At 42.1% G+C, this 26,070-nt stretch overlaps 3 protein-coding genes across 6 annotated transcripts in view; 1 reads left to right on the forward strand and 2 right to left on the reverse strand.

The window, feature by feature from the left end:
- The window catches only part of agap3 (ArfGAP with GTPase domain, ankyrin repeat and PH domain 3), a 122,876-nt gene extending 115,033 nt beyond the window's left edge, over positions 1–7,843 (forward strand). For all 3 annotated transcript variants that reach the window (XM_034104557.2, XM_071206230.1, XM_034104556.2), the window contains 2 exons: positions 5,544–5,799; positions 6,566–7,843. In XM_034104557.2, the coding sequence (XP_033960448.1) occupies positions 5,544–5,799; positions 6,566–6,796 (487 nt within the window). In that variant the 3' untranslated portion in view covers positions 6,797–7,843. The remainder of the gene's footprint in view (positions 1–5,543; positions 5,800–6,565) is intronic.
- A 6,989-nt stretch (positions 7,844–14,832) lies between these two features.
- Positions 14,833–17,143, reverse strand: gbx1 (gastrulation brain homeobox 1). Its single transcript, XM_034105303.1, has 2 exons — positions 16,451–17,143; positions 14,833–15,833 (listed from the first exon to the last, which is right to left on the reverse strand). Exons 1-2 carry the CDS (start codon positions 16,896–16,898, stop codon positions 15,319–15,321), a joined length of 963 nt encoding a protein of 320 aa, XP_033961194.1. The 5' UTR covers positions 16,899–17,143; the 3' UTR covers positions 14,833–15,318.
- Positions 17,144–19,781: 2,638 nt separating this feature from the next.
- On the reverse strand, positions 19,782–24,152 carry asb10 (ankyrin repeat and SOCS box containing 10). 2 transcript variants are annotated; one of them, XM_034105300.2, is made up of 5 exons: positions 23,680–24,152; positions 22,165–22,432; positions 21,213–21,717; positions 20,577–20,690; positions 19,782–20,046 (listed from the first exon to the last, which is right to left on the reverse strand). In XM_034105300.2, exons 1-5 carry the CDS (start codon positions 23,996–23,998, stop codon positions 19,861–19,863), a joined length of 1,392 nt encoding a protein of 463 aa, XP_033961191.1. In that variant the 5' UTR covers positions 23,999–24,152; the 3' UTR covers positions 19,782–19,860. The 2 variants fall into 2 exon arrangements, with proteins under 2 accessions (XP_033961191.1, XP_033961193.1); XM_034105302.2 differs by lacking the exon at positions 23,680–24,152 and adding an exon at positions 22,653–23,167.
- Positions 24,153–26,070: the final 1,918 nt, after the last annotated feature.

Consider the following 26,070-nt stretch of genomic DNA (forward strand, 5'->3'; position numbering starts at 1 on the left):
AGCAGTATGAAATCATGACAAAAAAGTTCCTGTCTGTGAAAGAGGCGGTCCCTTTATGTGACCGGGAATTTTAAATGTGTACGTACGTGCAGCAGCCTGCATACATAAGCAGGGCATGTGTTATCGTCCCCTCTGCTTTGTCTGTGAGGCGAGGGTTCAGCAGGGGTTAACAGCATGAGCATTTAAGGGTGTTAGTCTTGCTGGCACAAAAACACAGCCACTCCATCATGAGGAGTCTGACAACCTCATTAATGTCACAATATATTCAACTCATCCCTCTGCCTGCCTCGGGCACCCAGATGCTCTCCTGTTGGCCCCTTTATAGAGCCCAACACAACAACCTTTTGAATTCTGGTCATCTGTTCACGCCGCACTCTGGAAAAGTGGCGACTCGTCCACTTGTGAAGATATTTGTCCTGGTTCTGTGCAGCTGTAGCATGTGTGCACCGTACCGGCTGGACCATAGGGGGCCTTATATAGCACTTTTTTTGCTGCGGCGTTTACTGTGTTGCTCCTTCATTTCTGGCCCTTAGCAACCTTTGATGCTTTGGGGCCCAGCTTTCTGGCCCTGTTGTGTGCGCTCTTTTTTTTCTTCTTCATCTCTGTCGTTTCCCCTCCGAGCCCCCGCTCTGTCTTTCTGCTGCTGTCCCTCTTCCTCACTCTCTGTCTCTTCCCTCCCCTCGGTTTGTGGAAGTGAAGCCGCTGTCTGCATGGGAATCGGTCCCATACAAGTTGCCTACCCCCACTGTGAAGTCTGTTCATGCTGGTCGAATCCCCCCCCCCCCTCCCTCTATTCCCCTCCCAACAGCACCACCATTTCTCCCCTTCACTGCGTCTATTTGATGTGTCCGCAGTGGATTTGGATCCTCGGGGGAACAGTAGGAGGAGCTCTGGAAAAGCTTTGATTGTTTAGGAGGACCCAGTGTGTGTTTGAAAGATGTGCGAGTGGTGGGACGGACATCCTTCTCTTCCTATGGACCAATGCACCTTTATTGCAGGCAGTCAGATTGGTCATTCTGTAGGCTGCTCCACCGCTGGCTCCACCCCCGCCGTCTCAGTTTCCCGTCCCTTCTTCTAAATTCCCGTTCGCCTTTGTCTTTCAGGCTTGACTAATTATCCTTGTTTGTCCCTCTTTATTTGAATGCAGTCATGTGTTGTTGACTCCGTGGGCTGGGTTGAGGAGAATCATTCCGCCATTTGCCACTTAATTAAGTCAGGGTCAGGATCCATTGCTCAACGGAGAGCTGAAAGGACAGAGCTCTAATAGAATTATAAAAGAGGCCTTTTCTCTACTGTTAGGGCTGCCTTTATCTAGGTGGGCTCTGCGTGGTCAAATGAAAGGAAACACCAGCTCTGGACAGGAGCCCATTTCCACTTTCGACTCATTTTGATGTTTGCCCAGGATTTCTTTCTTTCACGTTAAATCCAATGATTGAAAGTGAAACAATGATCATGAGCTTTGAGATACCTCTGAATGAAGGAGGAAGTTTAGGGTTGCGACGCAAACACCGCTTGTTTTTAGTTACAAGAGACACACAGGCATTTTTATTGGGAACTTTAAGCTCCCCTCTGTCCCCGGAGCAACAGAGAAATTTAGAACAAGTATGTGCTCAAAGAAGGGTGGGGAAATCGGTGTGTGTGTGTGTGTGTGTAAGAGTTACCATCAGTTCCATTTCCTAAATATCCCCCTATGCTGTGAAAATGCACTCTCCTTTCCCTCCCCTCCTCCTCTGTCCTGGCGCTTTGACATGCTAAATCTGCTGATTTTATTTTTCTTCCTCCTGCGGTGAGGAAGTGTCCTTTTCAAGGGTCTCAATTTTCCCCCTGACTGTCTAAACCCTACCTCTGTTTGGATTGTTTTTCTATTTCAAACAAAAGACAGAGGCAGGATTACCATTTCACTTCCTTTCACACTTGCTCTTTCAAGTGGCAGCAGTTTAGGTTTTATTTTTTTAAAAACACTGCCCGGCTGCTTTTTGTTATCGTTTTATTGTAGAAGTGTAAAAACAGCTGTGGTTGAATGTAGATCCCGGCATAAGCAGTGAGTGGGGCTTTTTTTCTCCCTGCAGGCCTCCGGGGCTGATTTGGGAGCGGGGGCTAACAAAGTGTCCTCAGGGCTCCTTTCTGAGATGTTGACGTCTTCTTAATGGCTCTCCGCAGCCTTTTTGTTTCACATCTTGGTGCTAACTTTCTGCCTCATTTAGCTCATATCAATTCACTGGGCTCGACCGATTCAGCATCTCATTCATGGTCTCGCTCTTTGAAGCAAACTTTGGACAACAGCTCTAAGTGATAGTTTTCCGCTTAGATTGTTGGTGTATGTTAAACATTTTGCCTTGAGGATTTCAACAAGTTTTTTATAAATACTTTATCCTGTTTGGCAGTTAAAAAACAAAACACTTTTTTTCCCAAAGAGTCCACCGGAAATAAGAGGGGAGGGCAGGACGGCCCCTTCCTGTTCTGAGCAGTCCGCTGGTTTAAGGCCAATTGATTTGCTAACAGGCTTGTCTACACAAAATGACTGAGTGGGGATTGATGGAGGTCTTACACCATAAAACTCTGAGTCGCTGCAATTGCCTGCCATTAGAGCGGTATTGTTGTTCACATAATACCCTCACCCTTAAGAAAAGATTGTCTTATGGTGCCGCGGCGTAAAGGACTTTCTCCTCCACATTTTCCTTGAGGTCATAACAGAAAATGCACCCATATGCTTATAAATGCTTTAAGGGTATTTTAAGATGTGGGGTTAAGTTGCTTTATGAGCTTCCGGTGACGTTGTGCAGTTAATCAATGTGCGCCGGGGTGCTGGTAAAGACCCTGGCCCCTCCATCACATCTTAACTCCTGCAGTTAGGGCCGGTGCCAGCCTGCGCGGTGAGAGACAGACTGCGCCGCGGAGTGAGCCTGGCAGCTGACATATGACTCTGGAAACGCTCTCTGTCTGTGCTAAGTTGGCAGCTCTGACACATAGCTGCTGAGGTCGTAATAAAAGGGAGAGTGACTAATGTTGAACTGGATACTATTGTTAAATCGGCTGCTGTAATTAAACACGCGCTATATTGGGATATACTCGGGGTCAGGTCACACAAATGTCAGGACAACTTATTTGCCCTTTTACCTCTGGTGGTTATCTTGTTCCACTTTTAAGGGATGAATGTTCATTAGAAAGAACATCATGCAACGTCTGGGTTACTTTATGAATGAATGTTCACATTTTGAACATACAACACACATTAAGCAACCTTTCTTAGATGTACCCGTGTTAACCAGCTGGCACATTTTCAACCACAGTCCCTTGTCGAGGTGTTTTTAGTTATTTAGTTATCTCGAGTAACACCATCCTGCTGCTGTACATTTACTAGACCACCAAATATATATATATAAAAGTCACTTACAAATGCTCTATATACTGGTGTTTGGGTAATATTTCCTAAAAACTACAGGACGCAGCAATTTGAGATAATTAAATACACTTTTTTTCTTAAAATATGCAATATACAAAAATATTTGTCCACTAGTTTTTAAATGTTTATGTAATCAGTCAATTGATTGACTGATTAAATAAAAGAGCTACACACCGGGTTAGAGGGAACAGAAAATGTAAAAAAAAAACTACTCAAATGTTGTTAATTTAACATAAATAATTGAACGAAAAGACTATAAAATGGCATCAGCTTTATCCTTTAAATATCTTTTTACAAACCTGTCTGACGAAATGCATAAGAGTATCCATTGCATCAAGGTAGAGCCAGAAATCTGAAGGAAGGAGTGCTTAAAAAAACCAGATAAATCTATATTTTTTATTGTGTGGATCTGATGTGTTTTGGTTAGCTTGATTTCGGTAATGAAGTTGTTCTGCCGCTCTCGTTGTCACTGTGATTATGATGGAAGTGAATGAGAGTGTCAGTCTGTACTTGCTGCGAGGCCTCGGCCGTTGATAGGGAGTCCCACGAGGGTCTTGTCACTCCAGCCGGCGTTGGCGCTTAACTTATCCGTCCAAACCCTCTCCACTCTGTCACTCACCCTCACTCCCAGACAACAGCCTCTTTCTGCTCCTCTTATCACTCCGCCTGACGGGGTCACCGGGTCACTGCCACACTGGGCATGCTCACTCATTCACATATTGATATTGATTTTTTTTCTTTCTTATTTGGACAGTTTGTATGTGGGCAGAGAATGAAACGGAGGGGGGTTCAAGATGGAGAGCAATAGATATAACTCGGCCTGGCGATAGAGGACGGAGCCTTCCCTTTTAGCCTCTATTTTCCGCCGCAGAGTGAAGGAGCCCACCGGCCCTCTCTGGCTGCCATTCAGCCCCATCGATCTGACTCTGGCCCCGGCCCCCCCGAGGGAGACCGGGGCCCGGAGACACACTGCCTCTTTTGTGGAGGGGATCCACCAGTTCAGACTGACAGCCGACAGCGCTGATAAAAAAGACGTCCCCCTCCTTCCTGTATTGTCAGCCGCAGACTTGCTGTTGGAGATGTGTAACCTTTAGAAAGCTGGCCAGACACTCACTGCCTTGCTGTCCACCCTAATCACTAGGAAGTGGAGTATTGCCCAAAGCCTCACAGCCTTTGGCATTCTCTCATCTCCGCCGACAATCTCAATGGTTTATTTCCCACTGTGATAGAGGAGGCTGGTGGGGTCCTGTGCTCTAATAATTTAGGAGCTTCTCTGTAGTGAGGATCTAAGGCCAATTGCTGTGACACTTCCCTTGTGTCTACGTTTCTCACTGTCTGAATTATAACCATTCTGCTTTAACTCCGTGTATATCTGCTCTAGAACAGAAATCTGACTCACAAGATATGGTCTTATTGTCTGTTCTCGGTGTATGGGTCTAGGGAAAAAGGCTTCTTGGCTCCGTTTAACTTTCAAAGAGACTTGAAACTCACATAATTGGTCTCTGTTTGATTTATAAAGCTCTTATAAGTACAAAGTTGAAATCCGTTGCTACTGTGTGTGCGTGCAATTTGAAACATTATGTTTCCTTCAATGTTATCTTGTGGTTGTTGTTGTCTGTCATTTCTTTTGCTGATATGATTATTGATCCCAACAAGTCTTACGTGGTTAAAGGTGGGGTAGGTAAGTTTCAGAAACCGGCTCGAGATACACTTTTTGTTATATTCCATGGAATGCTCTTAACATCCCGATAGCAATGAATATCTTCAGTGCTTTGACAACAAATCCATACAAAAATGTCATCTGTAGAAGCCGTGGTATTGTAAAAAGCACGACCAATTGGATGGCCTACCTGCCTGTCAGCCTTCCATCGGGGCACAAACTTATCTCGTGCCCTCATTGGTCATGTGCGCGTTCGTGTGTGTTGGAGGAGGGGCTCTATAAGGAAGTGGCAGATTTTCTCCGGTTGTGTATTTTCAAATTCTAGCGATCTCGAGCCGGTTTCTCAAACTTACCTACCCCACCTTTAAATATGGGTCGAAAAGGAATATATGACACGTGTTGAAAGTTTGTTTTTAAGCTTAAGTCCTAATTGCTCATAGTGTCCCCCCCCGCCTGACCTGTTGTTTCCTTTCTCTCCAGGGAGGAGAAGGAGTGCTGGATTCGAGCCAAGTACGAGCAGAAGCTGTTCCTGGTGGGCCTGCCCCAGTCCGACGTGCCCCTGGGCCAGCAGCTGCTGCGGGCCGTGGTGGAGGACGACCTGCGGCTGGTGGTGCTGCTGCTGGCCCACGGCACCAAGGAGGAGGTCAACGAGACGTATGGGGACGGGGACGGACGCACCGCGCTGCACCTCTCCTGCGCCATGGCCAACGTGGTCATCACGCAGCTGCTCATCTGGGTGAGTCCTCGGATTAGAGGGGGGGGGGGGTGAACTCTGCTATTGTCGGGATTGAGTTCTCGGCAAGTGATTTAGGAGTTAAAGTGTGAAGAGAAGGACTTCCAAACAACCACAAACCCTCTTTCATCCTTCCAGGTGTTTCTTATTTCAAGTCCCTCTCCTAAACACCAAAGAATATTAGTTTTCATAGTTAGCTGTTCAATTGTAATGTTGGCTAGCTAAATGTAGCTCCTTGAAGAGAGTTCCCCTGAAACACAGCACCTTCCTTTCTGCTCCACACAAATAACTCAACCCTTTTTACTAAAGTATTGTTAGAAACTACAAAAGGTTTTTGTAAATGTGTGTGACATGGACAAGATATCTCAAATGTTTCCATATCATCTTGAGGAATAGACTTTTACAGCTACAGCTTTAGTGTGTCAACTTTTGGGTTGAGCAGATATAGAATATATTGTAAATCGGATATTGTCATACAATGCTCTTGCAAGGATCAAGGATTCAAGAAGTTCAGTATGCAACATGCTTATTGCTCAAGGTTTCAGGTTTAACAGATATTTCAGTGTTTATGGTGCCTGTTTGAATATGGTAGAATCATAGATTATTGTAAACAAAACAGCTCTTAAAATGACTGCTAGTTGTAGAAAGTGACGAGAAACATGGAGGAACAAATCAGGAAACTCAAATGAGCTTGGAATCATCTGGAAATTCCTTTGAACATCCCTAAAATATGTCAACTCTGACTTTTCTATGTATTTCTCTCCGGCAGTACGGAGTGGACGTGTCGAGTCGGGAGGCTCGGGGTCAGACCCCTCTCTCCTACGCGCGGCGGGCCGGCAGCCAGGAGTGCGCCGACATCCTGCTCCAGCACGGCTGCCCCAACGACACCAGCAGCCTGTCGTCCGTGGCAACGCCCAACATGAGCCGCCGCAACCCCAACCCCAACATCAACAACAACAACGCCCAGTGCGAGCTCAACCGCAGCATCAGCATCATGTAGAGACGAGACCCCGGACCCCCCTCTGCCCGGCCCACCCCTCTGCTTCACACCGTGTAACCCAGAATCCTTACCAACGCAGAGAGTGATGGACTCATTGTTAATATTCCACTATGCTCAAAGAAGTGGTAGTTCGGGGGTCGGACATTGTACATTGTTTGTTTTATATAATTGTTTTTTTATTTGTTGAATTTGTTCTATCTTGGTCTGAAACGATCAGCTTTAAGCTTTGTGTTTTTTAAGCGCCAACCAAACAAATGACTTACTTTGGCATTCATACCTACCCTACGAAAAGCATTTCCTTAATGCTTGAACATTTCCTTTTTATGTGTTCCCCTTCTGCGACGTGAACTGATTTCATAATGAGCTTGAAATGAGAGGAACTTCCTTCACATTTCCAAGCCTGAGCATTATAACATAAAACTGTGAGTAATAGTTTAACAAGTGACAAAAACACTAAGGGAAACTAAATCTTCCATGATCCCAGTGGCTGTTACAGCTTTAGTAATGATGCATGTCTTTAACACAGCTATCAAACTCTTGACATACTATTCATATACAAAGGCAAAGCAATTATAGATGAAGAGTCCAAATGATTTAGATACTTAATTCACAGGAAAATGGGTTCGGATCATCATAAAGGAGTTGATTGCAGAATTCCTGTCGGGGTGAAAGTGAGTCATTTCCTTCGCCACCCTTATCGTGATCCTCCAGTAAAAGTGTCCGTGACTACAAAGGAATTAAGGGGCATCGTGTTTTATGACCATCGAGCCACACGGCTTTGTACGCGTGCCTCTTCAATCAGAATTCATTCAAATTCAAAGGTTTGATTGAAACAGTGAGATCGCGCTGATAATGAAGTCTTTGTTGGAGTAATTCTCCGATTGACTCGATTGTGGTGGTAATTATTTGATATAGATAGATACTGGAATATCCTTCCACCTCGCCACAGCCTGTAGAAGCGGTACTCTCGAGATTATTTCCTCTTTTGTTGCTGTGAAAAGTGTGTGTGTGTGTGTGTGTGTGTGTGTGTGTGTGTGTGTGTGTGTGTGTGTGTGTGTGTGTGTGTGTGTGTGTGTGTGTGTGTGTGTGTGTGTGTGTGTGTGTGTGTGTGTGTGTGTGTGTGTGTGTGTGTGTGTGTGTGTGTGTGTGTGTGTGTGTGTGTGTGTGTGTGTGTGTGTGTGTGTGTGTGTGTGTGTGTGTGTGTGTGTGTGTGTGTGTGTGTAGAGAGCCACCGGGCATTTCTGTTCATAAAACATTTACACCAGAGAGAAGACACCCGCAGTGAAGATTTTGGAACATAACTGTGTTTTAATGTACAGACGTCTGTAAAAAGTAGTTCTTGTTCCTTTACCTTATTCCTTATAAGAACATACTTCGACTTTTAGAGTCCAGAAAACAACCTCTTTCCGTTGAAACTGTGTCGGCTTAAACGCAGAGAGTTAACAAAAACCATTCAAACAACATTTAGGATTACAGTGAGCTGGGCTGAAGTAGCTTGACTCTCTTTGCATTAGTAATACAGATGTACAGTATTCCACTGACATACGCTGATTAATTTATAGGTAAGAAATTAATTCAGGTGGAGTTGGCACAATGTGTATTTACCCTTTGATTCAACTGCCAATTTTAAGGTTTTTAACCCGTCTTGATTTTATGAGTTTACAAGAGCAGGATATATGTTTACAGAGGCCGTTATTAACTTTGTGTACCTTTTTGTTCAGGTTTCTGTTGTTGCTTTACAATATTTCTGTTCCAAGAGCCCACAGGGACTGAATGTGTGGTCAAAGGAGGGTGTTTGTAAATCGATGAAATGGCGATATTGTAAAGAAAACTGATACTTTTGGGACAGCTTATTTGCTTACTTGATCAGAACATCCATTACACTCGTGTGTGTTCATTTAGGACAGACCTGGAGTCTGGAGGGGATTAGCATGGCCTAGCTAAGAGTTAGCATGGCCTAGCTAAGAGTTAGCATGGCCTAGCTAAGAGTTAGCCTGGTTTAGCATAACGTTACACCATGTGGCGACGTCTAAAAAAACACTTTTTAAAATTGTACTTTTTTTTTGTTCTAATTAAATACAGAAGACACCAGACTTTAGTGCAAGACACTGGTGTAAGTAAAGACTTTAAACCTACTTCCGTAACATGCATACTTTTTTTTTAAACATGATAGTTTTGATGCATTTTTGTTTCATTTTACAATGTTACCCAGGGTTTAAAACAGCCTGCTGGCTTCACCTCTGTCCTAAACGCACAGGAATGAGAGTAATATCGATCTTTTCATCAAGAAAGCAAATAAGAACTTTTCCCAACATCCTTAAAATGACCACAAATTCTACTAAAACCTTCAAATGTACTTGTACTGTACAGTGGTACTTGCCTTATTTCTGATTTACTTGACCGACTGATTTCAAAAAGTACATTTCAGTGGTGATTACTGAGAGGAGTTTATTGTGTAAAGACTACCTGAACCCTCATTGACATACTGTAGAGTAGATGATGAAAAGACACTAGAAACCTGCCTGTTTTCCCTTAAACATCAATTGGAAGTGTAAATATTAGCTAAAGCTTTTATCTGAAGACGAGCTCCTCCTAGAGAAACAAACTAAACTGGTTTTAGGTCTCCTTTGAACCATTTTTTGATACGTTGTTTTTTTTTGTTTCTCTTTAGACATATTTTTAAGGTACTTCTGTTTGGTTTCATTAACCGACCATCTTTGGTACTTGTGTATAATGATGTACATTTGACATATTTATAATGCAGTTTGTAAATATATTTTTTTTGTTTTTTTTTGTTCAAGTTATTTTCCTATTGTAATTCCTTTTACGTTCAGAATGTGGAACAAAGCTACAGAGTAACTTGTTGTATGCTTGGATGCTCGGCTGACTGTTGACCTATTAATAAACACTCAAATAAAACGATGTAGCCTTCCCTGCATTTGGGGAAATCGACACATTAGTCTGGTGTGTGTGTGTGTTCATCCGTCATCCATCACACTCCTGTGCATGACCTGCTGACGAGGTGAGACCCTCTCTGAAATTAAAAGTCTCATCATCACCTCAACAAATACTGCCATTTCACCTTCTTCCCTTTTGCATGTTCCTTCATCAAACTTCCTGCAGAAACTTCCTGTCAAAGTGTCCGAGACAACTCATCCGAGCCCGTCTTTTAAGGTAAGGAAAGCAACCTCTCTCCCTCCACTTCCTGCTCGTGGGACCCCCAGCAGTTTGCTGAAAGAGGATTAAGATAAGGAGCCGAGCTTAGTGTCAGGCAGCACGACACCGTGGGGAAAAGTGAAAGGTCTCACTGTTCAGAGGAGTCAAGCCCTCACTAATCCACTTCTTATTTCCTGCTAATCTTGTCTCAGCATATCTTCATCCCCTTCCTCTCTCTGTTGGCTGGCTTTGTTTGAGCTTCATCACCTGGTTTCGCTTTAGGGATCCCTCTTCCTTCCTCTGCGCTGGATTGACATGGAGCCACAATGCTCTGCGTCACGCTTAAAGACCCCGAAAACTTGTTATCAATCTGCTTCCTTAACAGAGATAATGGCGTCCTCTTACAGTTAGTTTTTCTTAATGTTGTATCGTCTTCCTACTGGTTGAAGTGGATGTGGCTGTTTAGATACAGCTATGCATATTCCTTCAACAATTTGGATGTTGCTGTATTTAATTTAAGATCTGATTTCAACAGACTTATTGCAGCAGATTAACTGAGTTTTTTTTACTTCAACAACAATTAGTTGCAAATCTTTCAATATCAACTTAAACGAAGACATGGTTTGACCCACCCCGTGATTCAAATCTCTTCCAAACAATAATATATGTGTTGCTTTGGCCCATACTACATCCTTCCATCCAAGTTTCATGACAAATCTGGCAAGTACAGACGTTTTTGTGTTTACATATTGTTGACAAAAATAAACTGGAAACATAACCCCCCTGGCGGATGTAATAGTACATTTATAAACTATAAACAAATCTTTATTTAATTTTGATAGTTGCTTATTTGTTCATGAACTTTCCAATTTTTTGGACCATTTTGAAAAGAAGAAAGACATTGATGCATCACAACCTTTTTCAATTGATAACACACAGATACACAGCCGATACAGAGCAACATTAGAGTCGTGTTTTTGTCCCACAGACAAAAGTAGGTCAACTATTCTCTCTCTCTTAGCCTAGTGTTGGTCTCCACCAATGCTGTAGCTGTTTAATGCTCAACTACCTTTACCAGCTAGTTGCTAGTTATCTGTGTTTTCTGTTATTCGGTGCATGCACGTAGCAGACCGTTTTTGGGGCTTTCTTTTATGCCTGAAACAACAGAGTGAACCACAAAGTAATGTGCGGCAGGTAAAACTAAAACAATTCAGGGACACGACACATGATGAGCGACACAAAAACCGTGTGACGGGAACTGTGAGTTTTTCACTACAATCATTCCATCTCACACAAACGATTTAATTTGATCAATTACTAAAAATATGGATTATAACAGCTTTGAAGTATTCAGGGGCTTTACGTGTTCAACATCTAAAGGCCCTAAATGAACCTAAAACTAATCATGCTCTGTCCACTTCTCTTCAGAAACATCATGTGTCCTGTAATTTATTACGGAGCCTGACTCCTTCACAGACCCCGGCCACTTGTGTTTGTTGTTGTGAGGCTGGAGCGCTCGCTTGCACCGCTGTGTGTTTTGATATTTCATCAGGGCCTGCTAAACAGTGAGGAGGGCTCTCTGCCGCCCACCTCTCCTCAGACAAATTGCCTCCAAGATTGCAGAGGTGGGTCTGAGGCTGATGGATGGGTACACAAAGACCTGACGAGACCATATTTGCAAACATTAAATCCATATTTCCATAACATGTACAGGCTGCTTGGCCACGGGCCACTTTAACAGCCTGTTTAGCAAGCAGTCGTAACATAAATGTTGCTTTAAGGTGGCGTCTGTGTCCGCCTGCCTTCATATGGACAGGATACTCCCTGTTTTCTGCTCCTCCCTTCTCGCTTTTAACCTCCTCAACCAATAATGATATCCACTCTGACTACCTCTCCTCTCCTGTGTCCCCCCCAGACCTGAATATCATTTATCAATTTCAGCTCCATCATGTCTGACCAGTGCTTACATGCTGCACCCTGCCCCGAACTCATGTCTTCATTTCCATATCCTTGAATCTCTCTAATCAGTGTCTTTTTTCCCTTCTCCGTGTGTTTCATCCCCACCATCTTCCTCTTCATCCTTTGTCTTACATAAACGCTCTGTTCCCATCACTCTCTCCTCTCCTGTTTCTTTTTTTCTCTCTCCCCTTCCCCGTTGGCTTTTGCCTGCATTTCTCTGTTAATTTGCCTGAGAATGCATTAGCTGTAATGAAGGCTGAGGGCCGAGGGAATCCTCCAGGGTTCCATTAATCATCCCCCCTCAGACAGGCAACCTTGATTACAAGTGGCAAGAAATTCATTAGAGCCGGGCCTCTGACAACTCTTATCTCCGCCACTAGATCTGACTCATTAGGCAGCCAAATTAAAGCTATGATGGCCCTGATGAAACTCATCGCTTGTTTATCTTGTGCGATTTGATGCATCTGCCCATACATCACTGTAGCCACGGCCGCCCGGACCCTCCCATGAAGTCAGGCAGTCGGCGCAGAGAACGCTGCACTCACACAAGCAGCAGGTAATGATCTCCCTCCATTTCCTCCCTCTCTGCCTCTCTTTCTTCCGCTCCAGGTGGGAATTTGGTAATGGTTTAATGTCTTAGCTGTGAGAAGGTAACTTCTGATATTTCAATTTGGGATTATCTACCACAGTCTTGACACTGAGGTATTCACTTAAACCGTAGATAAAATGGACGAACGATCAATGTGTGGGTGTAAACTACTAAACATAGGGTTACCTATTCATTTCTTTATGCGGTCAATTTTGAACGGGAACAGCATATTGTAGGTTTAACAGAGTTGATTAAACCACTCAACATTCAATGAAAGTGGTGATGAGCAGGTTTATGTGTTTAAATACCTACTGTGGAGGCCTTGAGACAATCAAATGAAAATCACAATGATTGAAGAAAGTAGTAAATCAGTCAGGTTTGACCCGAACACAACAGGAAGGTTCAAATATATAAGTACACACACCCTGTTTTATCTTATTTGTTTAACGTTGTGATTAAGAAACTCCTATAAAATGTCACCTTTTAATATTTGTTCTAACTGTGGATTGGGATGAAATAGTCCCCCTCAGTAGTCCTTGATAATAAACACCAGCATGAACTTAGCCTCTGCAGTGTCACGGCTCCTCGTCGTCACCTCCACCGCTCATGGGGACTGAAATAGCCGCTGCACTCTGGCACAATGTCGTTGAATGGACCGTCTACATTAGTCAGCTGTTGGACCATAATAAAACTTCCACCGCTCCTTCACACAGCCATCACTCCTTGAATCCCCATCCAAGTGCCACAGTCTTGACGTATGAGGTGGACGGTGAAATAAACTCTACTACTCATGGGGTCCAGGTCATGAACAGTCTGTTTATGCACTGAGGTCAAACTGAAATAAAAAGCATGCGTCCTTGAGATGCTTGAGGGAAAGGAAGCTGTAGAAGATTCCTATCAGATTTTCACCAAAACCCTCCATACAGTATAATATGTGAAAACTGAGGAGATGGCTGGTTATTTTAATACAATATTAATACTAATAAAATATTTAAAGAATCTCACCCTATCATCATATTCAACAGGTGCTGCTCTGCCGAAGTTAAACATGGCTTGAGGCCTGAGTCTATTTTAGAAACAGGAAAACAAATCACTCTCTCTCATCTGAGTTCAAGTGAAAATATTCCCGAGACCTTTCTGGAAACAGTTCAGAGAAACCGTGTCAACCCCCAGAAACATGCATATGAAAGGTTGCATAAAACATCAAGCTCTGTTTTCTCTTTCCTGTAATTGGATAGCCGTTTGGCCGGACATTAGTTTAGTTACAGATTATTTTAATATAGCTGATCTTTGAATTTGCACTGCCATGTAAGTTCCCATGCAGCTAGGACCTCTCTGTAGCCATCATGGCAGTTGAGGTATGTTCAGAGTCAACAGTACAGCCATGACTATTTATTTATTTATGATTATTTAATTAAAGGCTTTTATATTGTTATCAGAGTATAAGTATTTTACAAGTCACATGTTGTAATTTCTGTTATTTAAAAAACGTTTTTATTTTAAATCAAATTTCATGAAATATTGTCCATTCAACCAACATCTTTATATTTATAAGAATTATTTGCAGGTGTTATTGTTAAAATTATATAGAAAATGACACATTAAAAAAAACACACATTGTATCCATTATGTGATACATGCCAGAATAGCCTTAATGCGTTTTTAAATGTGTATTGTAAACCTCCTGTGCGTTTTTATCATTGCTATGATTTATATTTTTAGTCCATATTTAATTATTTTACCAAAAGTGGAATGTTTAGTATCAGATTAGTAATTGCTGCTGGTGTTCTCTCTCCACATACTGATAGAAGTTCATTACAGAGTGTGGATGTTTCAGTCTAATGAGGATCCATCAGTCAGACAACATGGCCTCCTGAAGAGGAATCCATCACTACCGCTGTTTAAAAAAAATACACATCTACATTTGAAGTCCTGATGTTTCTGAGAAAAAATGAAACGTTAAGAGACGTTAAAACGAACACGTGTGTAAATGAAACTGTGATGCTGAAAACGTTAAAATGTTGGCAATAAAATGTGAGTAATTAACTTACAACGCTGAAGCTCTTCAAAGATAAACAGTTTTTCAGTAAGCCTCCATAAATTAGAAACTATATTGAAATACTGTTAGTAAAATATTTAAAACACAGTATTAGGCATTATATTTTATTTAAACTGCATTAAATACGCCTCCCTGCATTATGTGCAAAAAAAACGAATCGCCATGTTAAGACAACATATATATTTTTTTCATTTTAGCAGAATAAATAATAACAACCCATACAACATATTTACTCTAACCTCCAAACATTAATAATTCAATCTGAATTCCAACTTTCGTATAAAGCGATTTATTAGGTCAATATACTTTACAGTTGTCCCTTGTTTGGTCATTATTTCCTTCACATCACAAATAGCTGTCAAAGCTGGTTCCTACAGGTGGCAAACAGAAAATGTAAAACGTCTTACATGCAAATGTGGTCAACAAATTGTACGAAACACAAAACAAAAAGTCAGCTTCACCAAATGAGGACACATGCACATAACCAATAGAACATTTTGGCCCTAGATATAAATACTTAAAAAATCTTTACAGTCTCATCTCATAGTGCCCATTTGTACCAATTTTTACCCATTTATATTTACATATTCACAGCGCAATAAATAAAAATGACAGCATATTGCCAAATTGTTGATCGGTCTGCTCAGTCTCACCTCTCAGACAAAATAGGCCTACTCCTCCTTTTTGTGCTTCATGCGAATCAGTGGAACATAGAGTCAATGCAAGTGTTTTTCATCATTCATATTTTTGATTTTCAGTTCATGGCCTCGTCCCTTGCTCTATTTGTTGGTGCTGACTCCTCACTGCAAACCTGTTGACGTGCACCGGGATGGGCACCACGATTTTGGGGTTCCTCACTGGTTCTCCTGACCGGTTGTTAACGTTGCCGGCTTTGATCCGTTTCCATTTGGCCCTGCGGTTCTGAAACCAGATCTTCACCTGCACCTCGCTCAGTTTAAGTGCATGTGCGATCTGTGAGCGCTCAGTCAGAGAAAGGTACTTTTTACAGTGAAACTCCTTTTCCAGTTCCAGCAGCTGCTCGCTGGTAAAAGCTGTCCGTCTCCTGCGGCTCTTCCCCGCCGAGCTGCCGGGCGGTAGCGCCTCCTGAGTGCCGGGCTTTAGTTTGCTCTTCTGGGCCAGGGAGCCACAGATGTTCCCGTCGGAGAAACTCTCGTTCTCGCTGTCTGCGGAGCTGTCCTCGCGGTCACTGCACGCGGTGTCTGCTGACTTTAGGTCCAGCTTCTCGTCGTCTGAGCTGTACAGTTTGGTCTCACCTAAAATGTAGAGAAAGGATAATAATCATTAGTTAGCCTACTTATTCTTAAGTTTGTAAGCCAACAGTGAAGAGTGCTCATTGAGTTGTGATAAGCTATTGGAGATAAAAATGTACAGCCAAATTGTTGAAAACACTCCTAATAATTGTAGTGTTGTACAATAAACATTAAAGCAACACTAACTGGACTAATAATAAGATCATAACATCTGCCCTGTGTTTGAAAACTCAGTTGTTCTGTACGTTTGTACTGCAACTAGCAAAGATCGAGTTTTAATCTCCCTAACAACAAACAATTATATTGAACTTATTGCTCAAATTTGATTAGTGATTCACTCTAATTCGTACAGTAATATTATAAAGACCAATTAAGAAATAATTCCAATAATAATAGCTGTATCTAGAATGACATTAACTATCATCAGGTTGCACCCCATGCATTTTGGCTTTATTAAATGTGGTTTCATTAATATATTCTAAAACGGATTGAGATTGGTTTTATCCATTTGACAGCACCTCTGAGACTAAACACACTCAAAATAGGCCACCAATCTCTGTTTCAAATCGTTTTTACGCATAGTAAGTTATTCCATAAATAAGTCAAGAGGCCAAGCTTACCTGATATTGTTTGAAAAGTTTCTGAGAAGTTGATCATGTCGGAGCCCTTGTCCCGGCTGTGCAGCTCGTCAGAGTGCGGACTCTCCTGCCTCCTGGACCCGGGGTCGGCTGCGCTTAAACGGGGACCTGGGAGCTCCTGTGGGGGGTAGAAACTGTCCGGAGGATCCGAGAAACTTGGCATGGTCGTGGTGAGCGCCACCATGGAGGGCACACCCGGTCCCAAACTGGCACAGAAGGTGTTGGTGAGCCGTCCCGCAAAAGAAGCCAAAGGCGCCAGTGGAGGTAACCCAGTTAAAGACGAGTGGGATAAAGCTTGTGGGATCATCAGAGGTCTGTACGGCATGAACATAGGGTAGCCCGTGTAGAGCAGGTGTCCCGGTCTGGGATGGTGAGTCCCTATGAGGGAATCGATTGAAAACGCCGTCGCTTGGCCGCCTGGTCTCTGCATGTTGCAGGAAAACACTTTTCTTTATTTGGTGGAAAACTTGAAAGCTAGGTGTCCTTTTCCCACGGCGTAAAACGTTCAGTAGATCCGGTGCCGTGTTGTCATCCCTGGGAGAGTGGCTGCTGCTCCGGGTCTCTATCAGTGGGTCGGCCGCTTTGTTGTGAGCCCCACCGCTACCCTTTTCCCTCTTATTTGTCACACTGAGACATAAACACACGCTCCCTCTCTCTATCTACCTCTCTGCAACTCCTCCCTCCGCCCCTCTGCGGAGCGCATTGGTTATCATCTGCAATACAAGGGGAATGAAAAGGGGGAGTTTCCCTGGGGGCTCATCCATCTTCCTCAAATTACGCTTCATTTCCTTATTCAGCCTCTGACTTTTTGGCCGTCTTGAGAGGCGGTAGTTTCCCAGTGGATACCAAATAGACGGATCGCCCCCCCCCCCAAAAAAGGCCCTCCCTCCCCTTTTGCCAGGTTCACCATTGACTGCAAAACGGTGTGAGAGACTGTTCCGGCCCTTCCCCTTCTATAATCGTTGACCACACCAACCCAATCAGCTATTATTAATTTTGATTGATGATAAGTAATTACTCTGGATTTAAGGGACAGCGTAAAACAACGGTGGCTTTTGTTGGGATATTGGGGGCCGATGGGCATCAGAGTTAGGAGGGAGGAGAGGCAGATGTTTCTCCGCTCTCTGCCCTATTCTCCGCGGATAAAAACAATGCGTTTGGCTTCAGAAAAAGAGAAGTGCTGCAACAATTGTTCCCTTGAGAGAGATACTCTGCGCGAAATTAGATCCAGATAAAAGGCGTTTATGCGAGGTCAACTGCAGTGTGGACACATAGTGGCCAAAGTCAAATCTGAGTGATTTGTCTGAACTCAAAGGGCATTTATTAAAAAAAGCTGTGAATTGTAAACATTTAACGTCTTTACCGATTAAATGTCAACTAAATCCTCCTCAAAGTGTTTTAATAATTTAAATAAAACACACATTCTAGTTGTAATTCATCCCTGATCAAAAATGCATGTAAAAAAAACACTTTTTTCTTTAAGCAGTGGTTTAATCGCAGATAATTTCACCTTTAAATGGCAATAGGAACTGATGATGATTAGCCCTATTGAGTCCAGGGAGCCGGGCTCTCCAACTGGTCGTCTGATTGCACGAGGACATAAACATATCACCGGCTCTGATTAGCAGGCCAGGCTAATTCTTATAATTGCAAGTGACTTCAGCAGCACCCCTCTTTGATCTATTGAAACCATTTCCTGACATCCTCTGCCTTTCTTATGAGAGAAACTCTGGTGGTATGACAATTCAAAATGTATATTAAGATTATAATTGTTTTTTTTGTATAGATATTTGGCTTTTTAAATCTAAACGTGTTATACAATATAAGAGAATAAGGCTTTTTTTTTTTGTCAAAACACTATATATTTTAAATGACACTAATAAATATGTCGCTTCCCTTTCTTCTCCATACAAGGTATATTTATTTTATTAATTCTGCAGATATTTGTGGTCATAATGATCCTTTCAATTTAACTTTTTTTCAAGAAAATGAATAATGCTATTATATTTCTCTTCTAAATCATTTGACCAGGTTAAACAAGAATAAGTTAATCGGAACTTCTTGATAAAAGCACACATTCAAATTGATATAAAAAACCATTTCTTGTAGTTTCAACTTTTTTACATTTTAAACGTTAACTTATCAAAGTGTGGCTTGAAAACAAAAGCTCCATACTTTTTTATTAAATGTATTTTTTTAGTATCGATATTAAAAAGGGTATGGAAAAACGAAACTCAGCAGCAAACTAAGGAGAAGAAAGAGAAATGTTCCACAAAATGAAATAATACAAACATCAATGACAATATTACACGGTCATGGTGGAGTATTTAATTTTTACACTAAGTCTAATTGTGATATAAAATACCTAATGATGACAACAACAACAACAACACCAACAACACCAACAACACCAACAACAACAACAACAACAATGGTGGGAATACTTATGTATATGCAAATATTTTTAAGGCAATACTCAACACAACATCATCACCATTATGTGCATTAACATCAAACCATGATAATCATCAGGTATACAAATACAACCATCTGAGCCTATTAACTATGTGCACGAGTACAAAAAACGTAAAATGATAAAATAAAAAACACATTATTGCATACCTGCATTGTATTATAACAACTCTAGCCTATAGCTCCCTCTTGAGGTCAAACGTGTAACTGAAGTAAAAGTCACAGGAAAAGCAGCTGCTTCTCCAAGCAATGTGTATCATAAAATGTATTTTTTATTTGAGTGTACTGCCAGTGCTACACTTTTAACCCTTTAACAGCTGCTTCTTCCTCACATTCAACAGCACTCAATCCTCACCAGGACTCTGTCTAACAGAGGCTACACTACAGTGGCGGTTCTAGACTAATTTGACTGGGGGGGGCCAGGCTGGGGCCAGTTATTTTCTGAGGGGGGCACAATAAATGCAGGACGAAAAAGACAAAAACAGTATGAAGTAATTGCGCATAAGAAAACAATGCAATACAGTTATTGGCATTTGTTTCAGTACACATATTTATTTCAGATACTTATAGTTACAGTTTGTACGCTCTAATGGGTCTGAGAATGACAAATAGCGTTAGTTCCGCCTATTCCGTCAGCCAAGAAATCGTTTAATCATAAACTTTTTCTTTTTTTCTTTTCATTGTCAGTGGGGCCACAGGCGGGGTCCAAAGTCACACACACACACACACACACACACACACACACACACACACACACACACACACACACACACACACACACACACACACACACACACACACACACACACACACACACACACACACACACACACACACACACACACACACACACACACACACACACACACACACACACACACACACACACACACACACACACACACACACACACAGTGTTCTCAGTGGACATGGTCTCTGTACTCCAGCAGCAGGTAGTTCTTGATGAAGGTGGGCAGGTCCAGTTCAGGGACCACTTTGTGCACCCGGAGCTCCAGGAAGCTCCTGATCCTGCAGCGGGCCAAGTGCTGCAGGGAGCGAGGGTTCCGCTCCAAAGAGAAGACGGAATCATAAAACTCTTTGTGCTCCTGTGTGATAAAAAAAAAACACAAATTACCCTGAGATCACATATTATTATATTATTTGTCACAATTTAGAGCAAATCATGGCATGGCAGCGCTTCATATTAATACAAATTAGTAAACAAGTTATCTACCATTTGCAATGTTCTCCTGTGGATTAGAGCATTTTTGAATATTAAATATTGCTCATACTCTCTACAGCTATAATAACCCTGTAACCTGCACATTTGTTTTCAGCATGTTTTGATACATTTATAACCCTTTTGTAAATGAATGTTGTACCTAAAGGCCTTCCATACTTCGGAGTTTCTCATAACCCTTAAAATATATAAATGAGCTGTCAAACTATTAGAGGATTTGTATGCATTGATTTAAATGGTGCTGCCTAGTAGTCTCAGTAAATATCATTAATAAATTAAAGTAAAGAAAAAGGAAAATATTTGAAGATCTGAAATTTAGAAAACATAAAAACATTTGTCCTAAAACACCCACTCTGGTTGAATTCAACTCCTGAGTTTATTATTTCGTAAGCTTGCCTTTAACACCTCCGGTGACACAGCCTCGACCCAGGTGTCGTTGACTTTGAGGCTACTGTAGGCATTCAGAAGAACCTCGATGGTGCGTGGAGATCCACTGCAGTGCTTCAAAACCTTCAAAGAAAAACCACAACACAGAGGATAGATTCAGATAATCATCATTTAAGTTCATGAGCGAGCTTGTGACTCCATAGAACTGAAGAAATAAAGTAATTAAACACTTGTGAAATGAACAGATTGGTCTTCCCTCCAGGGGTTTAACTGGAAATTATGCAATTAGTGCTAATTAATCTCCTATTAACACTTGCCTAATTAGGAACCAGGCATTTTGTCTAGTGCACGTGGGTTCACTGATGGTTGTAGTCTGTTTCCCGCAGAGAGTGCAACACTTCATGTTGTGTCATGAAATGGGAATGATTTGAATGTGAAGTTGTGAAGTCTGGAATATTTCAAGGAACAGTTTTAGTGCTTCTTTCTCAAGGTGTTACATGTGCAGTTATAGTGCTAATTATGCAAAATGAGACACCTTGATGAAAAATTGGTTCATGCTGTAAATACATACCGATCCGGATTGCTGAATTAATGTGCAAACATTCTATGTTCTAGTATTTTAACATCACATCTTTAATTTCCTACCATTGGCAGAGCTCCAGGCCACACCCGGATAGAGCCGTGGTTGAGCAGAGCCCGGACGATCCTCTCGGGGTGATGGGACACCTTGTAGCACACCACCTTCAGGATGTTGTGCATGGGAGCTTCCCCCCCGTAGTCCATGTCATTAACGCAGGCACCATGAGCCAGCAGCAGATCCACTATGTATGGGTTTACATTCTTACAGGCCATGTGCAGAGGACTGTGTTTGTCCTGGTCCTTGGTCTGAACGTTGGCCCCGGCCCCCAGCAGCATCTGGCAAACCTTGAGGTAACTTTCAAGCTCCTGCAGCTCCTGGGGTTGTGAACAAGCAGCGTTCAGAGGCGTGAGACCCTCACTGTTCTGTTTGTCCACAGCAGCTCCATAGCGCAGGTAGAGCTCAGTGTGGTCTGTGAGGCTGTTACTGGCTGCCACGTGCAAGGGAGTGTCGTCTTCATCCACGGTGCGACCATTAATAGCTGCTCCGTACTGAAGGAGGCACTTGGCACATCTACAGACAGAAGAACAGAAGCTTGACCTCTGATCCATGTAAACACTGGATCAGAGGTCGCCATCCTTTTTGTCTGACTCGCAGTCTTATTATTAGAACTATTTAAACACGTGTTCCAAATGTCATGTTCCAAAAGATTTCAAACCGGATAATATGAAACCCTTTATTTTATATAAAAGTGATGCGATCATTTATACATAGACAGTAATCCTGAATTGAAAAAATATGAAATGCTTTTGGAGTAATAAGGCCACACGTGTTTTTCAATATCTGCTACTGATAAGCAATCGATTATCGGTTTACTAAAACAGTTAAATTGATTCATTGACATTCAGAGCCTTTGCAGCAAGTCTGGTCCAACCAGTAGCTTATTACGGCTGATGTTTAAGTTGTGTCATTACTGACATTCTGTTTCATTTGGTTCCACTTTTGTTCTTCTTTACTCACTCAAAGGATTCAGGACTTGTGCAGAAGTGCAAAGGCATGAGGCCGTCCTCAGTGACAGCGTTGGCGTTGGCTCCATGGATCAGCAGCAGTTTGGTGCACTCGGGCTGGCAGTTCTCACAGGACTCGTGCAGGGCGGTGGTGCCCCCTGGGGCCAGGTCCACATTGGCCCCCCGCTGCAGCAGCAGTCTCAGGCACTCTGAGAAGCCTCTGCCAGCTGTGATGTGAAGCGGTGTGGTCAGCTCCTGCTCATAAGTCAGTGACCATAGTCCTGCCAACAGAGAGTACAATGTGATGCCATCATTGTGCTCAACCCTTCATTACTGCAGACATTCAAGGGTGTTTTTACAATGAAGCACTTTATATCATAACATGTTCAGTAACTGCTTGACTCTTTTCAATACTCACTAAAAGCCCCTGGTATGCTCAATAAAAGTAAGACTTTTTTTGTAGACAGTTTGGTATATCAACAAAGTTACAACATAACCTACTCAGTCGTCTGTAGTTAAATCTGAAGTTCTTCCATTCTTCTATGTTTCTGGTGTCATAAACGGCATCAATAAGGTACACATACTCGTCGTCGTCCAAGATGCTGAAAACGTTCAGCTCATCACCCACAAGCAAAGAGTTCCAAAACTGCAGGACACAACCCGAGGCCCTGGATGTGGCTATCACGTCGTTACGGTACTTCTTGGGTTTGTGCCATCTCACTTTAGGTGCTATGTAAGCCATACTGGTACTAAATAGATTGTTTGTTTTCAACTTTTTTGACAGGCTGGGTTCTCCAGAAGGAAAAACACGTTTATGCAGGTTGTTTGCGCAGATAGGGCTATTTCAGGGTGGTTGATATGTGATATTCAACTTGACCCAGTAAACGTTGACAGTGAAGGCATGGGAGCCAATGACTGGTGTGTTACATCATGTCACCTGCCTATACTGATTATGCTAATTCACTGAAGTCAAAGAGCATTGACCTCTTGCACCCAAAAAGTTTAAGGGAAACACTTTTTTATGACAAATGATTGTATTTATAACATCTTATATTAAACGGTATTTTATGTCCTATATTCAGCAATAGGCCACATTTAAATCCAACTCTCTCTCTGTTTATGTGTTTCTAACAATATTGCCTCGTGTTCTGTTTCTATTAATATTGCTTCAGTGTGTCTGGGTCCAGGTGAGAAGCACCAGGGCCAGCTCTTTACTTTCTATCTATCTATGTATATCTTTTAACTTTTTAATGCTATTTAATTTGATTTCTATTTCAGAAATATTTTGGATTATTTATTTCTAGTGTGTAAATTGCCTTGTCTTTTTATGCTGCTGCAACGCAAACATTTCTCAAATTAGGATCAATAAAGTACTTGTTTTATCTTATCCCAACAACACATGTGAAAGTCTCTCACATCAGTTAATTGTGGCAGCTCATCTCCAGGGAATACAATGAACATATCTAGCTCTGCTATATATATTCCTGGATCAATAACTAATGAGGACATACTGTATGCTGTATCCTACCTTCCCCTGCGGAGACCCAGCGCATGTCCCCTCCCTGTGGCTCAATGATGAGGTTTGTTGAGGATCCTCTAGGAAAGAGTTGCTGCATAGCCTGCAGGTCTCCCGTGTAAAGAGCGTTCTGGATGACCAGGTCGTGGCAGATTGCTGGTGGCATGGTGGTCCTCAGCAGAGTCCTCTCTTTGATTTCCTTCTGCAGCATATAGCTATTGAAGTGATGGGTAGCCAGCTGCTTTTTGTGCTTGTGTCTCGCCAGCATGTCCTCATCAAGTTCGAGAGAGCGCAAGGCCGTAGATGTGAAGACAAAGCTGCCTTGAGACATGCTTAAAATCTATTCTTACGAATAAAAGTGTGAAAAGTTAAGTGAGAGAGCTGGCTATAAAGGCCTGTCTCTCTCTCTGTCTCTGTTGTTCCTTTCTCTCTGTCTAATGTCCACTATGTGCCTGCCGGCTGTTCACAGGGTCGGTTCAAAGAGTTGTTTTGGTGTTCGGTATGAGACCCTCCCCTGCAGTGTGACAAGTTGTGCTATTTTTATGTCTCACATGTAGACACTCGAGCCTCTTCTATTTTCCTCAGGCAAAGTTACAGCCATGAAGGGTCCCTGTCAGGCTGCAAGTGTCAAAGTAGTTTAATAAACCTTGCTGTTTGGGATGTGATAGATCAAATTATTAAATCACACAGTATCATATTTGACATAACCTCAATAACCAGCAAATGGGAGGAGTGTTTCTACATAAAAAACATAGCTAACTTTATATTTATAGATTTTATACTTAAAAACATACAGCCTATTCCAGAAATTTGCAATATTAAGGGTCAGGTAGTTGGATTCACCCTTTCCATTCCTAGCATATGTTCAATATTGAATTTATATAAATAATGAAAAGCAGCAGACAACTTGTTATGTCCTGACAAGGGCAAATAAGAATGGCCTGTAAGCCCATGTGAGTATGTGTTTTCAAAATGAATTTTTCTGCTCAGTGTTTTTTCCGTTCAAGAGCCTTAATGGATTTTATGTATCCACATGGCTCCCTGCATTAGAACATTAGGCTGAATGACTGGCAACCGCTGTGTCACTCTGCCCCACGTGTAGTGTTCTGATGGCGGAGGGACGGCGCATAATTAAGCCTCTTAAGCCTACTCACTAGGCATCTCACAAACATCTCATATGAGTGATGGGCCGTCATTTTCCAATGCTAGAAGTTCCATTCAGTAGCAAAATCCCATTCCATCTTTTAGCTTTCTACACCAAGGAAATATTTTCATGGCTTGGAAGGATTGCCTTTAAGTCGTTTGAGAATGATTAACTTGCTCATATATCTCTATCCATTAAAATGTGCTATAATGGATGCACAATGTCTAAAATCAAACACGTTTTCATGTGTGTTTATCCACCTCTGTGAGTCCATCAAGGTGCCTGAAAGCTCTGTGCAAAACAAGGTCTGCACTGCAGGTGAAGAAGAATATGATATTTGTGAAGAGGTTTACCTTCTTTCCCATTTGAAAACACGGAAGCATCGCTGCATCTCATCTATACCTTAACGACTGTTCTGGTATGGAAATCAAGGTCATTTATTTTATGTTACAGTTTGGTAATAGATGCCACATTAAACTGAAGGCGAGTAAGAGTTTCAACTTTGAAAACACACATTACCAGAGAGAGACTAGGAATATTGTTTTTGCGGCTGGAGTACATCCTTTTAAATGATATACATAATGAGTTTATAATATGCATCTGGGCTACCTCCTCTCTACTTTGATGTCTTCCAAATGGCCCGGGTGTCATCAGCAAAACATGTAGGCACTTTCCCGCCTCATTGACTCCCAAATGTATTTTAAATATCATTCCTGGTAACGCAATTATTTAAAACGCTGAACTAAACACTTACTAATGGGGAAAAAGACAGCGACTTCGATAAATTCATTTCTCAAATGGTGGGCATTCATGTTTCTTTCTTTTTTTCCTTCCTCTGTGAAGCGGAGGCAACTCTGATGACAAAAAAAACAAAACATCAGCAGTAGTAATACCCCCTGGCCTCCCAGCCCCCTGTGGACATACTAAATCTTTGGTTTTCTTACACTACCCACCAGAAGCAGTCTCTCAAGATTTCCTGCATTGTGGTCAACTGCCCTCCGAGAGGTGGACATCAGCAACAGGCCTGATGAGAGTAAGGCACTTCATTTATGCAATCATAGGCAATTAGTTCCCTCTGATTATGTGCCTCTTAATGCTGTTTTGAGTACTGTGGCACACAGTAATACAGAAAGAGATTAAACTATAGCCCTCCCTCCACACTGAGCAGTCATTTAATATACTGAGAACATAATGAAATGTACACAGTAATTACAGTAATATTAAACACTAATGGCTTTGCAATTAAATGTGAGACATAG

Source organism: Pseudochaenichthys georgianus, chromosome 17 (genome assembly GCF_902827115.2).
Source record: "Pseudochaenichthys georgianus chromosome 17, fPseGeo1.2, whole genome shotgun sequence".
NCBI lineage: Eukaryota > Metazoa > Chordata > Actinopteri > Perciformes > Channichthyidae > Pseudochaenichthys > Pseudochaenichthys georgianus.

Bases quoted from the DNA above. Each gene is read 5' to 3' on its own strand.
- gbx1 (XM_034105303.1), bottom strand. From the start codon at position 16,898: ATGCAGAGACCAGGCGGCCAAGCGACGGCGTTTTCAATCGATTCCCTC. The intron at 15,834-16,450 runs GTAAGCTTGGCC...TCTACATTTTAG, and splicing joins AACTTTTCAAACAATATCAG to GTGAGACCAAACTGTACAGC.
- asb10 (XM_034105300.2), bottom strand. From the start codon at position 23,998: ATGTCTCAAGGCAGCTTTGTCTTCACATCTACGGCCTTGCGCTCTCTC. The intron at 22,433-23,679 runs GTAGGATACAGC...CTCTGTTGGCAG, and splicing joins CTGGGTCTCCGCAGGGGAAG to GACTATGGTCACTGACTTAT. The intron at 20,047-20,576 runs GCAAGCTTACGA...TTTATCACACAG, and splicing joins TGTCACCGGAGGTGTTAAAG to GAGCACAAAGAGTTTTATGA.